Source organism: Bufo bufo, chromosome 3, assembly GCF_905171765.1.
Source record: "Bufo bufo chromosome 3, aBufBuf1.1, whole genome shotgun sequence".
Taxonomy (NCBI): domain Eukaryota; kingdom Metazoa; phylum Chordata; class Amphibia; order Anura; family Bufonidae; genus Bufo; species Bufo bufo.
Window position 1 is genome coordinate 345,955,262 of NC_053391.1, and position 18,144 is coordinate 345,973,405.

An 18,144-nucleotide genomic window follows, 5' to 3' on the forward strand; every position below is an offset into this window, starting at 1 on the left:
TGGACGTCCTCCCTGATGAGTCAGGGACAGAACCACTGAGCGTCACACACCTGCCTGGTAGGTGAATTTTCTGCTGATTGCTCTGACATAGGACAGGGTTCCGTAGTTCCTTCTGGGTCCGGGTGTTCCCTTATTTCTATGCTTAGTTGTACTATCTAACAGAGGGCAGTCCTTTGGGACCTTGCTATTGTCCTCGCCCATCCGGTACTCTCTCCCCCTGGGAGCCTTCTGTATGTCGGTCGCAGCTGGTTTCTACATTTCGTGTAGTCACTCCCGCTTCTTTTATAGCGACTTCACCATTCCTTATGCATATGGGCGTCTGTTTTAGTGGTACAACCCAAGCCGCTGTATTTGCCCTCCCCGGGACAATGTATGCTGATTGCTAGCCACTATTCTTTGAATGGCTAGTTGTCCATGGCCAATTCCTTCCCATAGGGTGGTTCTTTTCATTTTTTTCTTGGATATTCTGGTTTTTGTTGTCCTCTGGTGGTTCAGTTCCTGGTTCCTTGTGAGCCCATTGCGGGTACTCCTTTCTGGAGTCCCTGTCACCGTTCATTTGATCACTCAGATTCTGTAGGATTATCGTTGTTTGGGAAGGGACCTGGGTTGATTGTTCCCCTTGCGGGTTCCAATAGCCTTTTGGACCTCATGGGATTCATGTCTGTCTTCCCATCCTCCCACTTCAAGTACCTGGTGTTGAGTGGTTTAGTGCTACGGTTTGCATTTCCACCTTATGGTATCCTTCGGGAGGGACCCCTCCTGTTTGTAGAGCCTTCCTCCTTAGACTTTTGGGAGTACTCTCCTTCTCCTCCCATGTCTCTCAATCCAGTGTATCCCTGCTGAGATTTATTTGCCCTGCATCTCCCTGATACTTCATTTGGCCGGAGTTTCTCCGGTCTTGCGCTTCTCAGCGATTATTTTATTTTCAGGGGCTCGTTCCTCGTCTCCTGGTTTTGGGATGCAGGTCTTCTCTAATTTTTTTCTTTTTACCTGGCCTTTACTTCCTAACCCCTCCCTTTCCAAGGGTTGGCGGTTTTCCTTAGCGCCTTTGGGAGTTTTCTCTTTCCAATAGGACGTTTATCTTCATCACCTGCTTCGCGGTGGGGGGAGTCCTGCTCCCTTCATATGTGAGCCTTGCTATGGCTTCCCTCTCCCCAGTGTGCCCCTGCTGAGATTTCCTGGGCTTGCATCTGGTTCCCTTCTTCCCTGATAATGAGTTTCGCCAGAGTTTCTCCGGTCTTGCGCTTCTCAGCGATATTTTGTTTTCAGAGGCTCGTTCCTCGTCTCCTGGTTGGGGATGCAGGTCTTGTCTTTTCTTTTTTCCTGGTTTTTACCTACAACCCCCTCCCCTTCCAGGGGTTGGCGGTTTCCCTTAGCGCCTTTAGGATCTTTTCCTTTCAATAGGGCGCTTAACTTTTTCACCTGCTTTTCGGTGAGAGGAGACCTGCTCCACTCACATGTGAGCCTTGCTATAGCTTCACTCTCTCGTTTGGCCTTCAGTGATTCCAATTTCCCTTGCTCCCCTGGCCCTTCAGGGGTTGACCTCAGGGTGTTTGTGCTTTCGACTGAGACAATTGGGATGTTGGGTAGATCCAATACGCGATGCTGTCCTACTTTCCCTCCAGCCTTCGGCTGAGCTGGGTGTTCCTTTGCCTTCTTGCATTTGGGACCTTCTCCCAGGCATTTGTCCTGGGGTGCTGGCAGTCGTCACTGTGGCCTCCTTGGAGTTTCTCCCTTGTTATGAGGCTTCCTGCCTATTCCGTGCTTTTCTCCTGTTGGGTCACATGGTTCTCCCGCACCTGTATGCCCACAGGTGGCATGGTTGTTCTTCCCACCCTCGGGGACTGCTTTGGGACGTCCCATGGTGCTGTGTCCCCCAATGCCATGCACGAGAAAATTGGATTTTTTGTACTCACCGTAAAATCCTTTTCTCGTAGTAGGCATTGGGGGACACAGATCCCTCCCTATGTTGTTTTACTTCAGCTTCTCCGGGCTGGTCTCTTGATCTTTCCCGGTACGGGAGTTGTTGGTTCCTTGCCTTTCTTCTCTCTCCTACTGCTTTTGGTACAAACTGAGCTGCCTAGTGTCTGTGGAGAGGGTATAGCCCAACGGGGAGGAGCCAACACTTTTTTATGTCTAGTGTCGCCTCCTAGTGGTAGTTGGACATATACCCATGGTGCTGTGTCCCCCAATGCCTACTACGAGAAAAGGATTTTACGGTGAGTACAAAAAATCCAATTTTATTGGCCAAGATTTACTAATATGTCTGTGCTTAGAACCTATCAAAGTGGTGCAGTTTTGGTGCCATTTGACACATGTAGAGTTTTTACCCTTTTTTCTTTTTTCAACTTGCTCAAAAGGAGTGAGGCTTAGGGGGCAGGTTCACTGGAAAGGGGGCAGGCCTTACATAAGCCGTTTTTTGTCATAACTCTGACTTAAAATTCTTTCTCACAGTAAGCCAACCAATAGTTGGTACAGAGCTAAGGCCCCTTTACATGGTTCAACATTGTAGTTACTTATCAGGAATGAACCATTCGCTCCCGATAATTGCCTGCTTGTTACAGGAGGGGAAAACTGTATTTACATGCAGTAATCACCTCCACTGTATGAAGGCGAGCGGTCGCTTGACTCCATATACGCTCATTCTTTCTGGGCAGTAGATCGCTGTTTAGATGGCACGATCTGCTGCCCAGAAACAATTCAGGTGACCGCATCAGCGATGCTTTCACGCAATGAATGAGTGTTTGCTTGTTCATCGGGTGAATTGCAGCACCTTTAAACAGGGCAATTATCGGGAAGGAGTGTTCCTAGGAATGCTCCTTGTTGGTCATTGGCCCATGTAAAGGGACCTTAAAGCAAATGTGTCACCAAAAAGTTATCAACCAGTTAAAACCAGATAGTAACACATGTTCTTTTTTTCTAATCTGCTTTTTTCTAATTACAGATTTATTTATTAATTTTTTTTCATTTGATTTCTGAACATGATTATGGGGCGGCCATCTTGCCTGAGATGTTCTTAACAGCATTTAGAAAGCAGTAAGAAAATTGCTTTACGGCAGCCACATGAGACATGGACACAATAGTCTGGAAGGGATCTCATTGACCTCTATGGGAGAGTTTTCTAGGCATGCTCTGTGACCTGTGCAGAAGTCATTATACAAGGAAAGAATAGACAAGATTTGACAATCGCCTACTGTGAATGGAGGATCCTGTCTGAGGCCTTTATTACATCAACAGATTATCTGTCCAATCAGACCAATAGTTGCTGTGTATAACAAAAGATCTGTGTGTCTCTCTGTAATAAGTCATCTGACCAATGATTGGTCAGAAAATCTGTCAGATAATCTGTTGATATAATACAGGCCTTATCTATACACAGAGGTGATATCATTAAAGGCAGGATTAGAATGATAGATAAGTGGATAATTGCAGTAATGTGTGCTGTACAGTACAGAACAAGAAGTGGCGCCTATTATTAGGCCTAGTGGCCAATGTGAAAACTGCAGGGTTTTATGGTTTGTGTTTAAATACAGATATTGTCATGGAAAATTAAAAATAACATCTCCAAAACTTCTTTAAAAATATGTTGAACATAAAAACGGGATTTAAACAATAGGTCCTTTTCTGATGACCCATTCCCTTTAAGTCTCTATCACTACACCACATTTAATATCCAGCCTGAGCTGCTGTGGTGAATCTGGTGCAGGTCTAGACAGTTACCAGGTTCGTTAATCTGGCCATTGTGCTTCACCCAATGTAAGAGATAATGATATTGATTCTTAGTTTTGTTCTCTCACATTTCCGGAAGGCAGCGTTGTGATACCAAATAAGCCAGTAATTATATAACCATTGAAAAGACAGGAAGATCTGTTGGGCAACGATGTTGCACTTAGATCTTAATTGCATGTAATTCCATGCTACCTATAGCACATCATTAAACTGCTAATAAATCCTACTTCCTTGTCTTTTTTAGAACATTAGAAGAAAGAGCCCAAAGACTTTTTGGTACAAAAGGAAAATCTCTGGAATCTCTTGACCCTTCATTGTTTGCCAAAAACCCAAAGGCAAAAGGTGTCCGAAGGTACGTTTGTTTTGTGCTACAAGTGTTTGAAGAGTTAAATTATTTTTTTTTTAATTTCATTAAATCTTATTTGTGATATTGAAAGGTGGCCTGATATACTGCTGAAAAAATACCATACATTGTAATCCAAATCAAGTCATGCCTTAGGCCTTATTCACACGCTTGTTTGTTTCGTGGATGAGGAATTGTCTCAGCAGTATTTTGGTACTGTGGTTGATCTGTTTTTGGGTCCACAAAAAAAGGCAATTTTTTAATTAATTTTTTTGGTCCCTTCTCTATTCAGTGGATCAGTCAAAAACAGACCAGTTGATTTTAACAAACCCATAGACTCAAAAGGGGCTTGTATGGACTTCAACATGGACCAAAGTACTACATGCTTTTTTTTTTTTTCTTCCCCCCCCACCATCCACAGACCCAAACATGGACATGTGAATATACACATTAAAATCAAAGGATCGTGTGCCCTCTGAGAACACAAGGTTTTCTAAAACTCGTTTTTAAAGCAGAGAGAGAAATTAGAGCATTCAATTGCCAAAGGAACTCCGAAATATGAGAGATGGCATTTGGGGATTGTACCAGATTTAAAGGGGTATTCTAGCCATAGCAGCGCCTACCAATTGCTAGCGGCAACTGTCTGCCTGAACATTTGCTTTATTAGTCAAGAGACATGCCTTCTGTGGCTGGAATGCCCCTTTATTTTTCTCTCTTCTAATGGGGATCTCTTTTTAAAGGCACCCATTTATGTCTTTATATTTTGTATGTTTACAGGGACACAGAAAAGAATAAAGACATTGCTTTTCTTGAGGCACAAATTTATGAATATGTTGAAATCCTCGGGGTAAGTTTTACTTCATTGATGTATTTTCTCCATGTTGGGTGTTGTTCCTCTTCATTTCAAATACTATTTGCATGAAGAAATGCTAATGTTATTTAGCATTTGTAAATTGGTGAAGGGGTGCCAATATTCTCATTATCTGAATACTTCTGACACAACTAGTGTTAAAGAAATGTGTGTTCCTTTACTACGTGCTTGTGTGCACTGAGGTGTTATCAACTATGCTTTTCACCACGGCACCTGTTGGGCATTCGAATGATGCAGTTGGCTGGAAAAGAGCATGTATCTGGTATTTCTGAATACAAGAGGCTGAGAGAATTATTTTGTAGTGTAAATGTGTGAAACTTATTAACATTACATTACAAATTAAAAAAGAAACAGCATTTTCCTTTTTTATTTCCATAGTCTAGAAATTAGGAAATTAACAAATACTGATGTTTTCTCATCCGTATCATTAGGGGACACAGGCTTGACCATGGGTATGGCTGTTGCTGCTAGGAGGCCGACAGGGACTAAGCTAAATCAGTTTTAGCTTAGTGTCTGTAGGAGGCAGACCTCCCTGTGTTGCAGGTTCGCTGTTTTTTGTTCAGGCAGTCCTTAAAACTGCCTGCATTCCCAGATGGGAGACCCCCCCCCCTCTCAAGTTACCTGGTTTCCCGCAGGGGGGAGAGGTGGCGGGAGGACTTGGCCCCGGCTTAGTGTCGCAAGGGGGCGTCCGTTTTCCAGATTCTGTTTTGCTTGCATCTGATCTGGCAGGGGCACCGCCGGGGCCACTTATAATTAAGGCCCTGGCTTATTTGAGGCCTGCTCCAGCAGGTTCCCCCCCACCCCTGCAGCTTCTTATTCACCGGCCGGCGTCTTAGTTCGGCCAGGGACGCTGCACTATGCAGTGCTGGTAAGCAGGGAAAGGGAGGGGTGTGGGCAGAGTCTCTACTAGGGCCGGACCAGAGTCATTTGGGGGGCGGGGCTTGAGTTATGCCGGCTCCCACGCCGGCTACTGTGTGTGGTTTGAAGGAGAACCGCTGGCTCCGTCCACTTCCACTTTTTAAAGGCTCCTGCGGCGGGACGCTGATCGGGTCATGCGTGGAGGGACACAGGTTTGGTATGAGCTGTTCTCCTTCTTACAGGGTCTAACCTTCCCCTATTTCCTCTTTACAGGTGGCAGGGTTGTCAGTATGCCCGAGCCCAGGCCCCGAAGCAGGTTGTCCCTTCTGTGCGTCATTTTGCTTGTTCGTGTCGCGCAAAATTTTCATCCCTACAGTTAGACTCCCTCTGCTTTGCATGTGCTGCGCCGCCATCAAGTGGCTCGGCCCCAGCCTATGGTAGAACCAGAGTGGGCGTGTTTTCTTTCAAGGGTGGTACAGGAGATCTCCAATACCAGCAAAGCCATTGTGGAGATATTGGTGTGTTTGTCGGCAAGGCAGTCCTCTGACCGGTCCGATTCTGGGGATCAAGGGACTCGTGCCCATCGTTTCCGTCCCGCAAAACGGGCCAGAACATCCTCCCCCAAATGGGTGTCTGTGTCTCCTGTTTCCTTGGCCTCTCCTCCTCCTACTAGAGTCTCACTCCGACGTGTCCTCAGTGGAAGAGGCATGTTGTGAGGAGAGAGGGTCAGATGAGGATGGTGGTCTCGCCGGAGGGTCAGTCGTCCAAATTGTCCTCCATGGTGGACAATCTTAAAACGGCTGTTATTGAGACGTTGCAGGTTGAGGACCCTGCACCTCTTTATCTGCCAGCTCGGGTTTTTCCCTTTAGAAAGTCCCGTTGCTCGCATAAGTGTTTCCCCAACCACCAGGAGTTTGATTCCTCTCTGGACAAGGAGTGGAATTTTCCTGACAGACGTTTTTTGCCAAAACACTTAAACATCTATTATCCATTTCTGGAGGATTTGACAAAGAAACGGTCGTCCTCATCTATAGTGAACCCGCCAGTTTCCTGCTTGGCTAAGCATACTACGCTGCCAATGGCGGATGGGGCTTTCTCTGACATCAGGGATAAGAAACTGGAAGCGTTTGCAAAGTTTTTTTTTGAGGCAGTGGGCACAGCACTTCAGCCAGTATTTGCCTCGACACGGGTGAGCAAGGCGATGGGGGAGTGGGCAAATAATTTACGTCAGGGTCTTTACTCAGGAGTCCCCTTGGGGGACCTAGCAGATATGGCCCTGCAGCTCTCTCATGCCAATGCGTATATTTGTGAAGCATCTTTAGGCCCTCCCCTTTACCAGCAGCCGACTTTTTGGTAAGCGCCTGGATGAGATCATTTCGGATGCTACAGGGGGTAAGAGCATGCATTTGCCACAGAACGGTCTAATAGGTCAAAAAAGCGAAAGCCTTTTTTTTTTTTTTTTTTGCTCCTATTGGAGTGTTTCCAGCCCCAAGAGGGCATCTGACAAGTCGGCCACAGATCAGAAGCGCAAACCTTCCTTCAAACCCCGTCCTTCCTGGCATCCCCGTCAACAGGGCTCCAAGGCCTATAACCCCAAGAGGAGTAGTATCTCTCTTTGTTTAAGGAGTATGGTCACGCGAGTAACGCTCCCTTCCAATCTTATGTTCTGGAGTTGAGGGCGACTCGGCTCACTCTGCGGCATTGTGCCGACCATCTCGGGTCGTCCGGCTCGAGTTCAGTCCGACAACTCCACAGATGTGGCGTACCTCAGTCACCTGGGCGGCACCCGGAGCCCGGCAGCTATGACAGAGACGGTGCTGATTCTCAGCTGAGCAGAGAAACATCTTCTGGCGCTTTCGGCAGTTCACATTCCCGGCATCGACAACTGGATCACCGACTTCCTAAGCTGGGAGTGTCTCGATCCCGGCGAGTGGGCTCTTCACCCACAGGTCTTTCAAGCCACCTGCAAGAGGTGAGGTCGACCGGACGTGGATCTCATGGCCTCCTGCTTCAAGAACAAGGTTGAGGACTTTGTCGCAGTGTCCAGGGACCACAGGCCCCTGGCGTGCGATGCGCTAGTGATTCCGTGGAATGAGTTTACGTTTCCTTAGTTGTTCCCGCCTCTTCCTCTCATTCTGCGTCTCCTCTGGAAAATCAGGTCCGATGGACTGCCCGTCATTCTCGTGGCCCCTGATTGGCCATACTGTTGTGGCACGCGTCTCTAGTCACCCTTCTCGCCGTTGACGTCTTCCTCTTCGGGGCGACCTCCTGTCGCAGGGGGCGATTTTCCACCTGAATTTAGGGTCGCTAAAGTTAACGGCATAACTGTTGAAGCCGCTGTACTAAAGGCTCGGGGTTTCTCGGAGATGGTGGTCCAGATCATGATTCGGGCCAGGAAGTCGTTGTCTTCCCAAATCTACCACTGGACTTGGAAGTCCTACTTTAGTTGGTGCGAGCGGCATCAGCTGTCTCCCGTTCAGTTCTCCTTGCCGTGTCTCTTGTCATTTCTGCAGTCGGGCATGGATGTGGGGCTGGCACTCAGCTCCCTCAAAGGGCAAGTTTCAGCTCTCTCTATTCTTTTTCAGCAGAATTTGGCTTCGCTTTTGGCGGTTCTGACTTTTCTGCAGGGGGTGGCTGCTCCCCCTTTCCGTCCTCCTTTTGGATCCTTGGGATCTTAATCGAGTGCTCAACGCTCTCCAGTCTTCTCCGTTTGAGCAGCAGGTGTCGCTTCGTTTCCTGTCCTACAAGGTGGCATTTTTGGTGGCTATCACCTCTATCCGTAGGGTTTTGGAACTCGCAGCTCTGTCATGTCGGTCGCCTTTTCTGGTCCTCCATCAGGATAAGATAGTCCTTCGTCCTGTTCAGGCCTTCCTTCCGAAGGTGGTGTCGGCATTTCATCTAAATGAGATTATTCTCCCTTCATTTTGTCCTAACCCGGCTCATACTTGGGAGAGGTCGCTCCACACTCTCGATTTGGTACGAGCCATTCACGTATGTCACGGACGGCGTCTTTCCGGCGGACGGATTCCCTGTTTGTGATAAGGTCTGGCAGCGTCGAAGATTTCCATTTCCCGATGGACTCGTTTGGCCATTGTGGAAGCGTACCGCGTTAAGGACTGGGCCCCACCCTTCCGGGTGACTGCTCATTCGACTCAGGCAGTGGGGGCCTCTTGGGTGGTGCATCACGGGCTTTGGCTCTTCAGGTAAGCAAGGCGGCGACCTGGTCATCTTTGCATACCTTTACCAAGTTTTACAGGGTGCACCTTTGCGTCTTCTGACGCTTCTCTGGGAAGTAGAGTTTTGCAGACAGCGTTTCTCTGATTGGCAGGAGGGTTTCTTGTTATGCCCACCCGTGGGGACTGCTCTGTAACGTCCCATGGTCAAGACTGTGTCCCCCAATGATACGGGTGAGAGAACTAGATTTTTGTACTTACCGTAAAATCAGTTTCTCTTCTGTTCATTGGGGGACACAGCTCCCACCTATTGTTTGTTTATGGGCCTCTTCGGGCCTGTGTGGTGCTGGGTTTATACATACTTTAGTTTTCCTGTTTAGTCTTGCTCCTCCTACTGCTTTTGCACTAACTGATTTAGCTTAGTCCCTGTAGGAAGAGTATAGCTGAAGGGGAGGAGCTTACACTTTTTTTGTGCTTAGTGTCTGCCTCCTAGCGGCAACAGCTATACTAATGGTCAAGCCTGTGTCCCCCAATGAACAGAAGAGAAACAGATTTTACGGTAAGTACAAAAATCGAGTTTTCTAACCATATGAAGCCTCATCCATGCTGCAAAGAAGAAAAAATATTTGTCTCACCTGTATAATACAAGTGGGTGACCTCCGGATAGGTCAACAGTATCTGATCAGTGGGCGTCTGACACCTGGGACCCCTGCCGATCAGTGGTTTGAGGAGGTAGTAGCGCCGCTTCCTTATTCAGCTTTTCCTAGGCACATTGAAGGTAATGGAGCTGGTCTGCGATACCAAGCACAACCGCTATACTATAGGTAGGTAGGTCATAAGTAAAATTAAATAAATTAAATAAATAAATACTTGGAAAACCCCTTTTAAAAATTTTTTGAATGTTTTATTCTTAAAAGTGAGATTTTGCTTTTGACATTTAGTCATTGAAAGTGTTGATTATGAAGGGGTTATATACGACTGGTTTTTGAACAAGTTACCAACGTTTTCTTCAATTTTTAGGAGCAGAGACATCTGACACATGAAAATGTACAGCGCAAGCAGGCTCGGACTGGTGAAGAGCGGGAAGAAGAGGAGGAAGAACAGATTAGCGAGAGTGAGAGCGATGATGAGGAAAACGAAATTATTTATAATCCCAAAAACCTTCCTCTTGGGTGGGATGGCAAGGTAAGCTTTCTCTGTTGGTAAGGGCTCTAATGTAGATTGTATAGTCTCAGCTGGTGTTAAAGAGTCTGTTACTGGTTTGAATATGTTCTGTTGAAACCATTGTATACATGCATACATGGGTGACCCCAGTGCCAGTATTGTTTCTTTGTCATTCTTAGTCTTCCTTACATTTTCTTTTAGCCCATACCATATTGGCTGTATAAGCTGCATGGACTGAACATAAACTACAACTGTGAGATATGTGGAAATTATACCTACCGAGGGCCCAAGGCATTTCAGCGCCACTTTGCGGTGAGAATCTTTTAAATTCTTATGGTTTATTTCTTTTGTAGTATGTCTGATAGTAAATTCTCTTAAAAGTAAGAAAAGTAGCTACTACCTCCTGTGACCGAAATTTTACTACATCTGGTAAATCATTTTCAGGAATGGAGACACGCGCATGGCATGAGGTGTCTGGGAATCCCGAATACTGCCCATTTTGCCAACGTCACACAGATTGAGGATGCAGTATCCTGTAAGTTGACTTTTTTTTTTTGCAACTTATTGCTCGACGAGCCATAGAAAATAAGCCTATTCCAAGAGATTTAGCTCCTCGTGTATCATGGGATGGTAATACAGTCCTGATCAAAAGTTTAAGACCACTTGGTGGCGCAGTGCCAATGAGGGTTAAAAAAATTAATAAAAAATTAACTCGCCTCCTCCAATTGATCGCGCAGCTGCCGGTCTCCTGTTCCTGTTCTTTCTTCAGGACCTGTGGTGACGTCACTGAGCTCATCACATGGTCCATTACCATGGTGATGGATCATGTGATGTACCATGTGATGAGCACAGTGATGTCACCACAGGTCCTGAAGAAAGAACAGGAGACCGGCAGCTACATGATCAATTGGAGGCGGTGAGTTAATTATATATTTTTTTAACCCTCAATTGACCTTCTATTATGCATTCTGTAATAAAGAATGCTATTATTTTCCCTTATAATCATGTTATAAGGGAAAATAATACAGTGAATAGACTTTCATCCTAGCAACCATACTTGAAAATTGCACCGCATCCTCACTTGCTTGCAAATGCTTGCGATTTTCACGCAGCCCCATTAACTTCTATGTGGCCTGCGTTGTGTGAAAAACGCACAACATAAAGCATGCTGCGATTTTCACGCAACGCACAAGTGATGCGTGAAAATCACCGCTCATGTGCACAACCCCATAGAAGTGAATGGGTTCGGATTCAGATGCGTGAAAATCACCGCTCATGTGCACAACCCCATAGAAGTGAATGGGTTCGGATTCAGTGCGGGTGCAATGCGTTCACCTCACGCATTGCACCCGCGCAGAAATCTCTCCCATGTGAAAGGGGCCTAAGGGTGAATAGGACAAGGGTTCCAGCCCCTAAGGGGGCTAATAGTAAGTAAACACAAACACTAAGGCTACTTTCACACTTGCGGCAGTGTGATCCAGCAAGCAGTTCCATCGTCGGAACTGCCCACCGGATCCACCGATCTGCCGCTGACTGAAAGCATTTGTGAGACGCATCCGGATCCATCTCACAAATGCATTGCAAGGACAGATACGTCTCTCCACTTGTCATGCGGACAGACGGATCCGTCTTGTATCTTTTTACACATTTTTACCGGTCTGCGCATGCGCAGACTGAAAGGACGGATCCGGCATTCCGGCATTTTGAATGCCGGATCTGGCACTAATACATTCCTATGGGGAAAAATTCATTCAGGCAAGTCTTCAGTTTTTTTCACCGGCGATAAAACCGTAGCATGCTACGGTTTTATCTTTTGCCTGATCAGTCAAAATGACTGAACTGAAGACATCCTGATGCTTCCTGAATGGATTTGCTCTCCTTTCAGAATGCATGGGGATATGCCTGATCAGTTCTTTTCCAGTATAGAGCTCCTGTGACGGAACTCAATGCCGGAAAAGAAAAACGCTAGTGTGAAAATACCCTAAAATATTAAGTTTAAATCCCCCCTTTCCCAATTTTACATATAAAATATATAAATAAATAAATAAACATATTACATAGCGCTGCGTCCAAAAAGTCCAAACTATTAAATTATTAAAAAATATCTCCTATGCGGTGAGCGCCGTAACAGAAATGAATAAATAAAAACCATGCGATTCGCCATTTTTTAGTCACCATGTCACCCTAAAAAATAGGATAGGACTGTTCTATTATGGGCCAAACGTTAAATAAAAAGGCTTTTTTTGGTGTTTTTTTTTTTTTTTTTTTTTGCGTGGTATTGAGTATCGCAATACCTTTTTATGGTGAAGAAAGCGAATCAAAATTTTGGTATTAAAACAACCCTACGCCGATCTGATCGGCGTAGCGTTGTCACGATACCAAAATTTTGATTCGGTTTCGATTTGGCTCCTAAATATTTCAGTTCAGGAGCCAATGGCTACTAGGTATTTTTTTTAGTCTGGAGCACTGCATCGCACGTTCTGCGATCCATGACTTCACAGATGCTGGTGCATGCAGCAGGGGTCCGGCCCCGGATTGGGTGGGCACGTCTCCTGCACCCGCCCGATCACAGTGCCGTACATGTACGGCGCTGGTTCTTAAGTCACGGACATATGAGCCGTACATGTACGGCGTGGTTTCTCTACGGATTAATGCTTCTTGTTGCATTGTTTTGTCTGGTAGAAAATCTTTCATTCAATGTGATGTCTTTACCATGACATTATAAATTTGGTATAACCATTATTTTTATTTTTTATTTTTTTATAGTGTGGTCAAAACTCAAGCTCCAGAAGGCATCAGAGCGATGGCAGCCTGACACTGAGGTAAGCAAGTACCAAAGCAGAAATAAAACTTTCCAACCTTGCATGTAATGATAGGACACAAAACTGTTATTCATGTATCTACTTACTTTCGTTTTAGTAGTTTAATCATCATTTATAGGAAAATAAATTCTGCTGGGACTCGGCAGAAACCTCTGAGGTATATAGTCTGCTGGTCTCTAGCACAGGCCCTGATGTGCACATGTGCCTGCTCTGCTCAGCTCTAACTTGGTAACCCAACAACTGATGTCAAAACAGTGCATTGCCGGGGAACACAATACATGTACACAAGACAGCTAATACTGGTGTGCAATAACTCCTCTCCTTTCTACATGTATCATCAAATATCGACTATTAGATTTTCTTTTCCATAGACCTACAGAAAATTTTTAATTCTGAAAAAGAAAAAATTGCAAGTGCAAATTCGTATTGTATGTGTATTGAAAGTTATAAAATATTTTTGGGAGGACTGTCATTCATCAAAATGATCTAAAAAAGCTACAAAAATCATTTTATGTTGGAGTATGAATAAAAATGTGTGGTATAAAAACGGTTAAAGCATAATGCAAATAATAAACTTGCAATCTAAAGGAATTAGTGTATAGCTACAAATGAAAGCTGGCCAAGTGCATGTGGACATCCCATCTTAGTAGATTCATTCATTTCCAGTGAATATAATCAAACGTGCGGCCATTCTGAAGAGCTTAGAGGCTTTCAGCAAGTCACTGTCATAGGATGCCATCTTAATCACCTTCCGATTTTTGCACCACTATTGCAAAAATCACAATAGAACTACAGTCCGTTAAAACGGCTGACAGTTATGACGTCATTGTGGGGTCCACCTCTATGAGGTCAGTCTTCACTGATTAAGTGTGGCTTCTAAACATCTCCACTTCAGTAAGGGCTCATGCACACAGCCGTTACCTGGCCCACATACGGCGGGTCTGCAATACTTGGCCACTGGCTGTGTGCACCCCGCATCACGGATGCTGACCCATTCACTTGAATAGGTCCGCAATCCGGGAGATGCGGTGCAGAACAGAAGCACTACAGAGTGCTTTCGTGGTGTTTCTGTCCGTGCCTCGGCACCGCAAAAAAATAGAACATGTTTGTTTTTTTTTGTTTTTTTATGGTGCGGATGGTTCACAGACCCATTCAAGTTTAATGGGTCTCGATCCGTCCTGACCGCCACACAGATGTTTCTCGTGTAAATTGCGGCCCCCAATGCACGGAACGGCCGCACAACGGTCGTGTGCATGAGGCCTAACAGGAATGATTGCTGCAGAAATCTAAAGCTTAAGGCAGATGAGTGTGTCCGCTGCAGGAAACATACTTTGTGTGGGAGCATGATTTCCCATTAAGGACACCTTTGACAGGACCGTACAGCATTATAATTATTTACAGTGGGGGAAATAATTATTTGACCCCTCACTGATTTTGTAAGTTTGTCCAATGACAAAGAAATGAAAAGTCTCAGAACAGTATCATTTCAATGGTAGGTTTATTGTAACAGTGGCAGATAGCACATCAAAAGGAAAATCGAAAAAATAACTTTAAATAAAAGATAGCAACTGATTTGCATTTCATTGAGTGAAATAAGTATTTGAACCCCTACCAACCATTAAGAGTTCTGGCTCCCACAGAGTGGTTAGACACTTCTACTCAATTAGTCACCCTCATTAAGGACACCTGTCTTAACTAGTCACCTGTATAAAAGACACCTGTCCACAGAATCAATCAATCAAGCAGACTCCAAACTCTCCAACATGGGAAAGACCAAAGAGCTGTCCAAGGATGTCAGAGACAAAATTGTAGACCTGCACAAGGCTGGAATGGGCTACAAAACCATTAGCAAGAAGCTGGGAGAGAAGGTGACAACTGTTGGTGCGATTGTTCGAAAATGGAAGGAGCACAAAATGACCATCAATCGACCTCGCTCTGGGGCTCCACGCAAGATCTCACCTCGTGGGGTGTCAATGGTTCTGAGAAAGGTGAAAAAGCATCCTAGAACTACACGGGAGGAGTTAGTTAATGACCTCAAATTAGCAGGGACCACAGTCACCAAGAAAACCATTGGAAACACATTACACCGCAATGGATTAAAATCCTGCAGGGCTCGCAAGGTCCCCCTGCTCAGGAAGGCACATGTGCAGGCCCGTCTGAAGTTTGCCAATGAACACCTGAATGATTCAGAGAGTGACTGGGAGAAGGTGCTGTGGTCTGATGAGACCAAAATAGAGCTCTTTGGCATTAACTCAACTCGCTGTGTTTGGAGGAAGAAAAATGCTGCCTATGACCCCCAAAACACCGTCCCCACCGTCAAGCATGGGGGTGGAAACATTTTGCTTTGGGGGTGTTTTTCTGCTAAGGGCACAGGACAACTTATTCGCATAAACGGGAAAATGGACGGAGCCATGTATCGTGAAATCCTGAGCGACAACCTCCTTCCCTCTGCCAGGAAACTGAAAATGGGTCGTGGATGGGTGTTCCAGCACGACAATGACCCAAAACATACAGCAAAGGCAACAAAGGAGTGGCTCAAGAAGAAGCACATTAAGGTCATGGAGTGGCCTAGTCAGTCTCCGGACCTTAATCCAATCGAAAACCTATGGAGGGAGCTCAAGCTCAGAGTTGCACAGAGACAGCCTCGAAACCTTAGGGATTTAGAGATGATCTGCAAAGAGGAGTGGACCAACATTCCTCCTAAAATGTGCGCAAACTTGGTCATCAATTACAAGAAACGTTTGACCTCTGTGCTTGCAAACAAGGGTTTTTCCACCAAGTATTAAGTCTTTTTTTGTTAGAGGGTTCAAATACTTATTTCACTCAATGAAATGCAAATCAGTTGCTATCTTTTATTTAAAGTTATTTTTTCGATTTTCCTTTTGATGTGCTATCTGCCACTGTTACAATAAACCTACCATTGAAATGATACTGTTCTGAGACTTTTCATTTCTTTGTCATTGGACAAACTTACAAAATCAGTGAGGGGTCAAATAATTATTTCCCCCACTGTATAATGATGTATGTTCCTGCTCGACCTTGGATCTCTTTAATTTTACTGACATAATGCTATCAGTGCAATGCAATAGATTCAAGGTTGGGCAGAGAGACACAGCATTATAATACTGTGTGGTCCTGTCATTTGGGCAATGTCCATAGCGAGAAATCACGCTCCCACATGGGGCATGTTTCCCACAGTGGACATGCTCATCTGAAATTAGCCTAATACACTGACGTTTCCCAGTGGTGCATTTCTACACTTACTTATACAGAACGTGAACAAGGAGAGCTGCTGTGTAAAGCATGAGGGGAAAAACGGCATTCCTGAGCCTCTGATGAAATATGGGGTGGAAATAAGCTTCCTCAGTTAGAAAGCAGTGTATGTGTAGTCATAAATAAGGCGTTCAGCACTCGCCAGGAATTGCAAAAAGTCTTTATTTCATCTTGAGACATAAAAAAGTTAGACATTTCGCTGACTCCTTTCAGGTGATAACGCCCTTAAAGGGGTTGTCTCTTTTCAGTAAGTGGCATTTGTCATGTAGAGCAAGTTAATACAAGGCACTTACTAATGTATTGTGACTGTCCATATTGCTTCCTTTGATGGCTGGTTAATTTTTCCATCACATTATACACTGCTCGTTTCCATGGTTACAGACCACCCTGCAATCCATCAGTGGTGGTTGTTCTTAAACACTATAGGAAAAAGCGTCAGCCTTTCTGTTGGCCTGGACCATGGGAGCGCACATAGGCTAGTGCTTTATCCTATATTGTGCAAACGCGACCACCACTGATGGATTGCAGGGTGGTTGTAACCATGGAAACGAAGTGTATAATGTGATGGAAAAATGAATCCAGCCAGCAAAGGATGAAATATGGATAATAACATTATATTAAAAAGTGTTTTGTATAAACCTTCTCTACATGATACATGCCACTTACTGAAGTGAGACAGTCCCTTTAATCATAGCATGTCAGTCATAAAGACAATGTAATTCATTCTCATGACTGCAGCTGTATAATACAGCATGTGCTTACTGTCTACTGTAGGAAAACCTCTACTTTCGTTATTTACCTAGGAGTGTTTTTCAGACTCGGGCTGTATGGAGACTTTTCACAGACAACTAATGATGGTGCATAAATCCAAACCTACTGGATTTCAGAGGGCTTATTTCGCTTTTAGCATCTCAATATTGTGATGTTACGTTGCAGCTTTATGAGACCAGTTCTGCAGCCAAAACGTCTTTTCTATTGTGTGTATCTACAGTGCAAGTAGTAGAGGTGGCACGTTGTGTTTGTCTGCATGTACTGGATGAATACATTGATATCTAGTGACTGATTTATATTTTTTCATTTCTTCTTAATTGTTTTACAGGAAGAATATGAAGACTCTAGTGGGAATGTTGTCAATAAGAAGACATATGAAGATTTAAAACGCCAAGGACTTCTCTAATACTAAATCATTGCTCCATACGTTCCTTTCTGTTTCTCGTACCAGATTAGCAATACTTTGGTTTTTGTTTAGTAGAAGCCACCATCTGTGGTTTTTACTTGTAAAATTGTTTTTTAATTAAAAATTAAGCAACATTTTTCATTAAGCACTGCTTTTGGGTTTTGTTTGTGAAAACATGGCTCATTAAGGGTGCATTCACACAATCATATGTATTTTGCGGTCTGTAAAACACGGATCTGCAAAAATACGGATAATGTCCATGTTGTATCCATTATTATTTTAAAGACCCGTTGTAACAATGCATAGTCTTGTCGGCAAAACGGACAAGAATACATGTTCTACCTTTTTTGCAGAACAGACACAGTACTGTCCACATTTTTTCGGCCCTTTGAAATGAATGGGTCCGCATCCAACCCACAAAAAATTTGATTAGATGCAGACCAAAAATACGGTTGCTGTTTTAAACAGTGATCTGCTGCCCAGAAACCATACAGCTCCATGAGGACAAGCAATCAAAATAGCCATCCCTCGTTCTCATACTGTGGAGGTGATCGCTTTCTTCCCTTACAGTTGGCTTCTCAGTGCCCCGTCTAAATCCACCTTAAAGGGTTTCTGTCAGCAGGAAAATGGTTATTAACCTGGCTGACATTAGTGATGTACTGTCAGCTAAACATAACTATAGAAGTGCCATATCACTGCGTGCCATCGTTATTGTGAAAAAATAACTATTATAT

At 44.6% G+C, this 18,144-nt stretch overlaps 1 protein-coding gene across 1 annotated transcript in view; it reads left to right on the forward strand.

The window, feature by feature from the left end:
- Positions 1-17,555, forward strand: part of SF3A3 (splicing factor 3a subunit 3) — a 39,440-nt gene extending 21,885 nt beyond the window's left edge. The window contains exons 11-17 of the mRNA XM_040424440.1: positions 3,974-4,081; positions 4,850-4,919; positions 9,995-10,159; positions 10,340-10,450; positions 10,583-10,673; positions 12,905-12,960; positions 17,333-17,555. Coding sequence (XP_040280374.1) covers positions 3,974-4,081; positions 4,850-4,919; positions 9,995-10,159; positions 10,340-10,450; positions 10,583-10,673; positions 12,905-12,960; positions 17,333-17,410 — 679 coding nt within the window. The 3' untranslated portion in view covers positions 17,411-17,555. The remainder of the gene's footprint in view (positions 1-3,973; positions 4,082-4,849; positions 4,920-9,994; positions 10,160-10,339; positions 10,451-10,582; positions 10,674-12,904; positions 12,961-17,332) is intronic.
- The last annotated feature ends 589 nt before the right edge of the window (positions 17,556-18,144 follow it).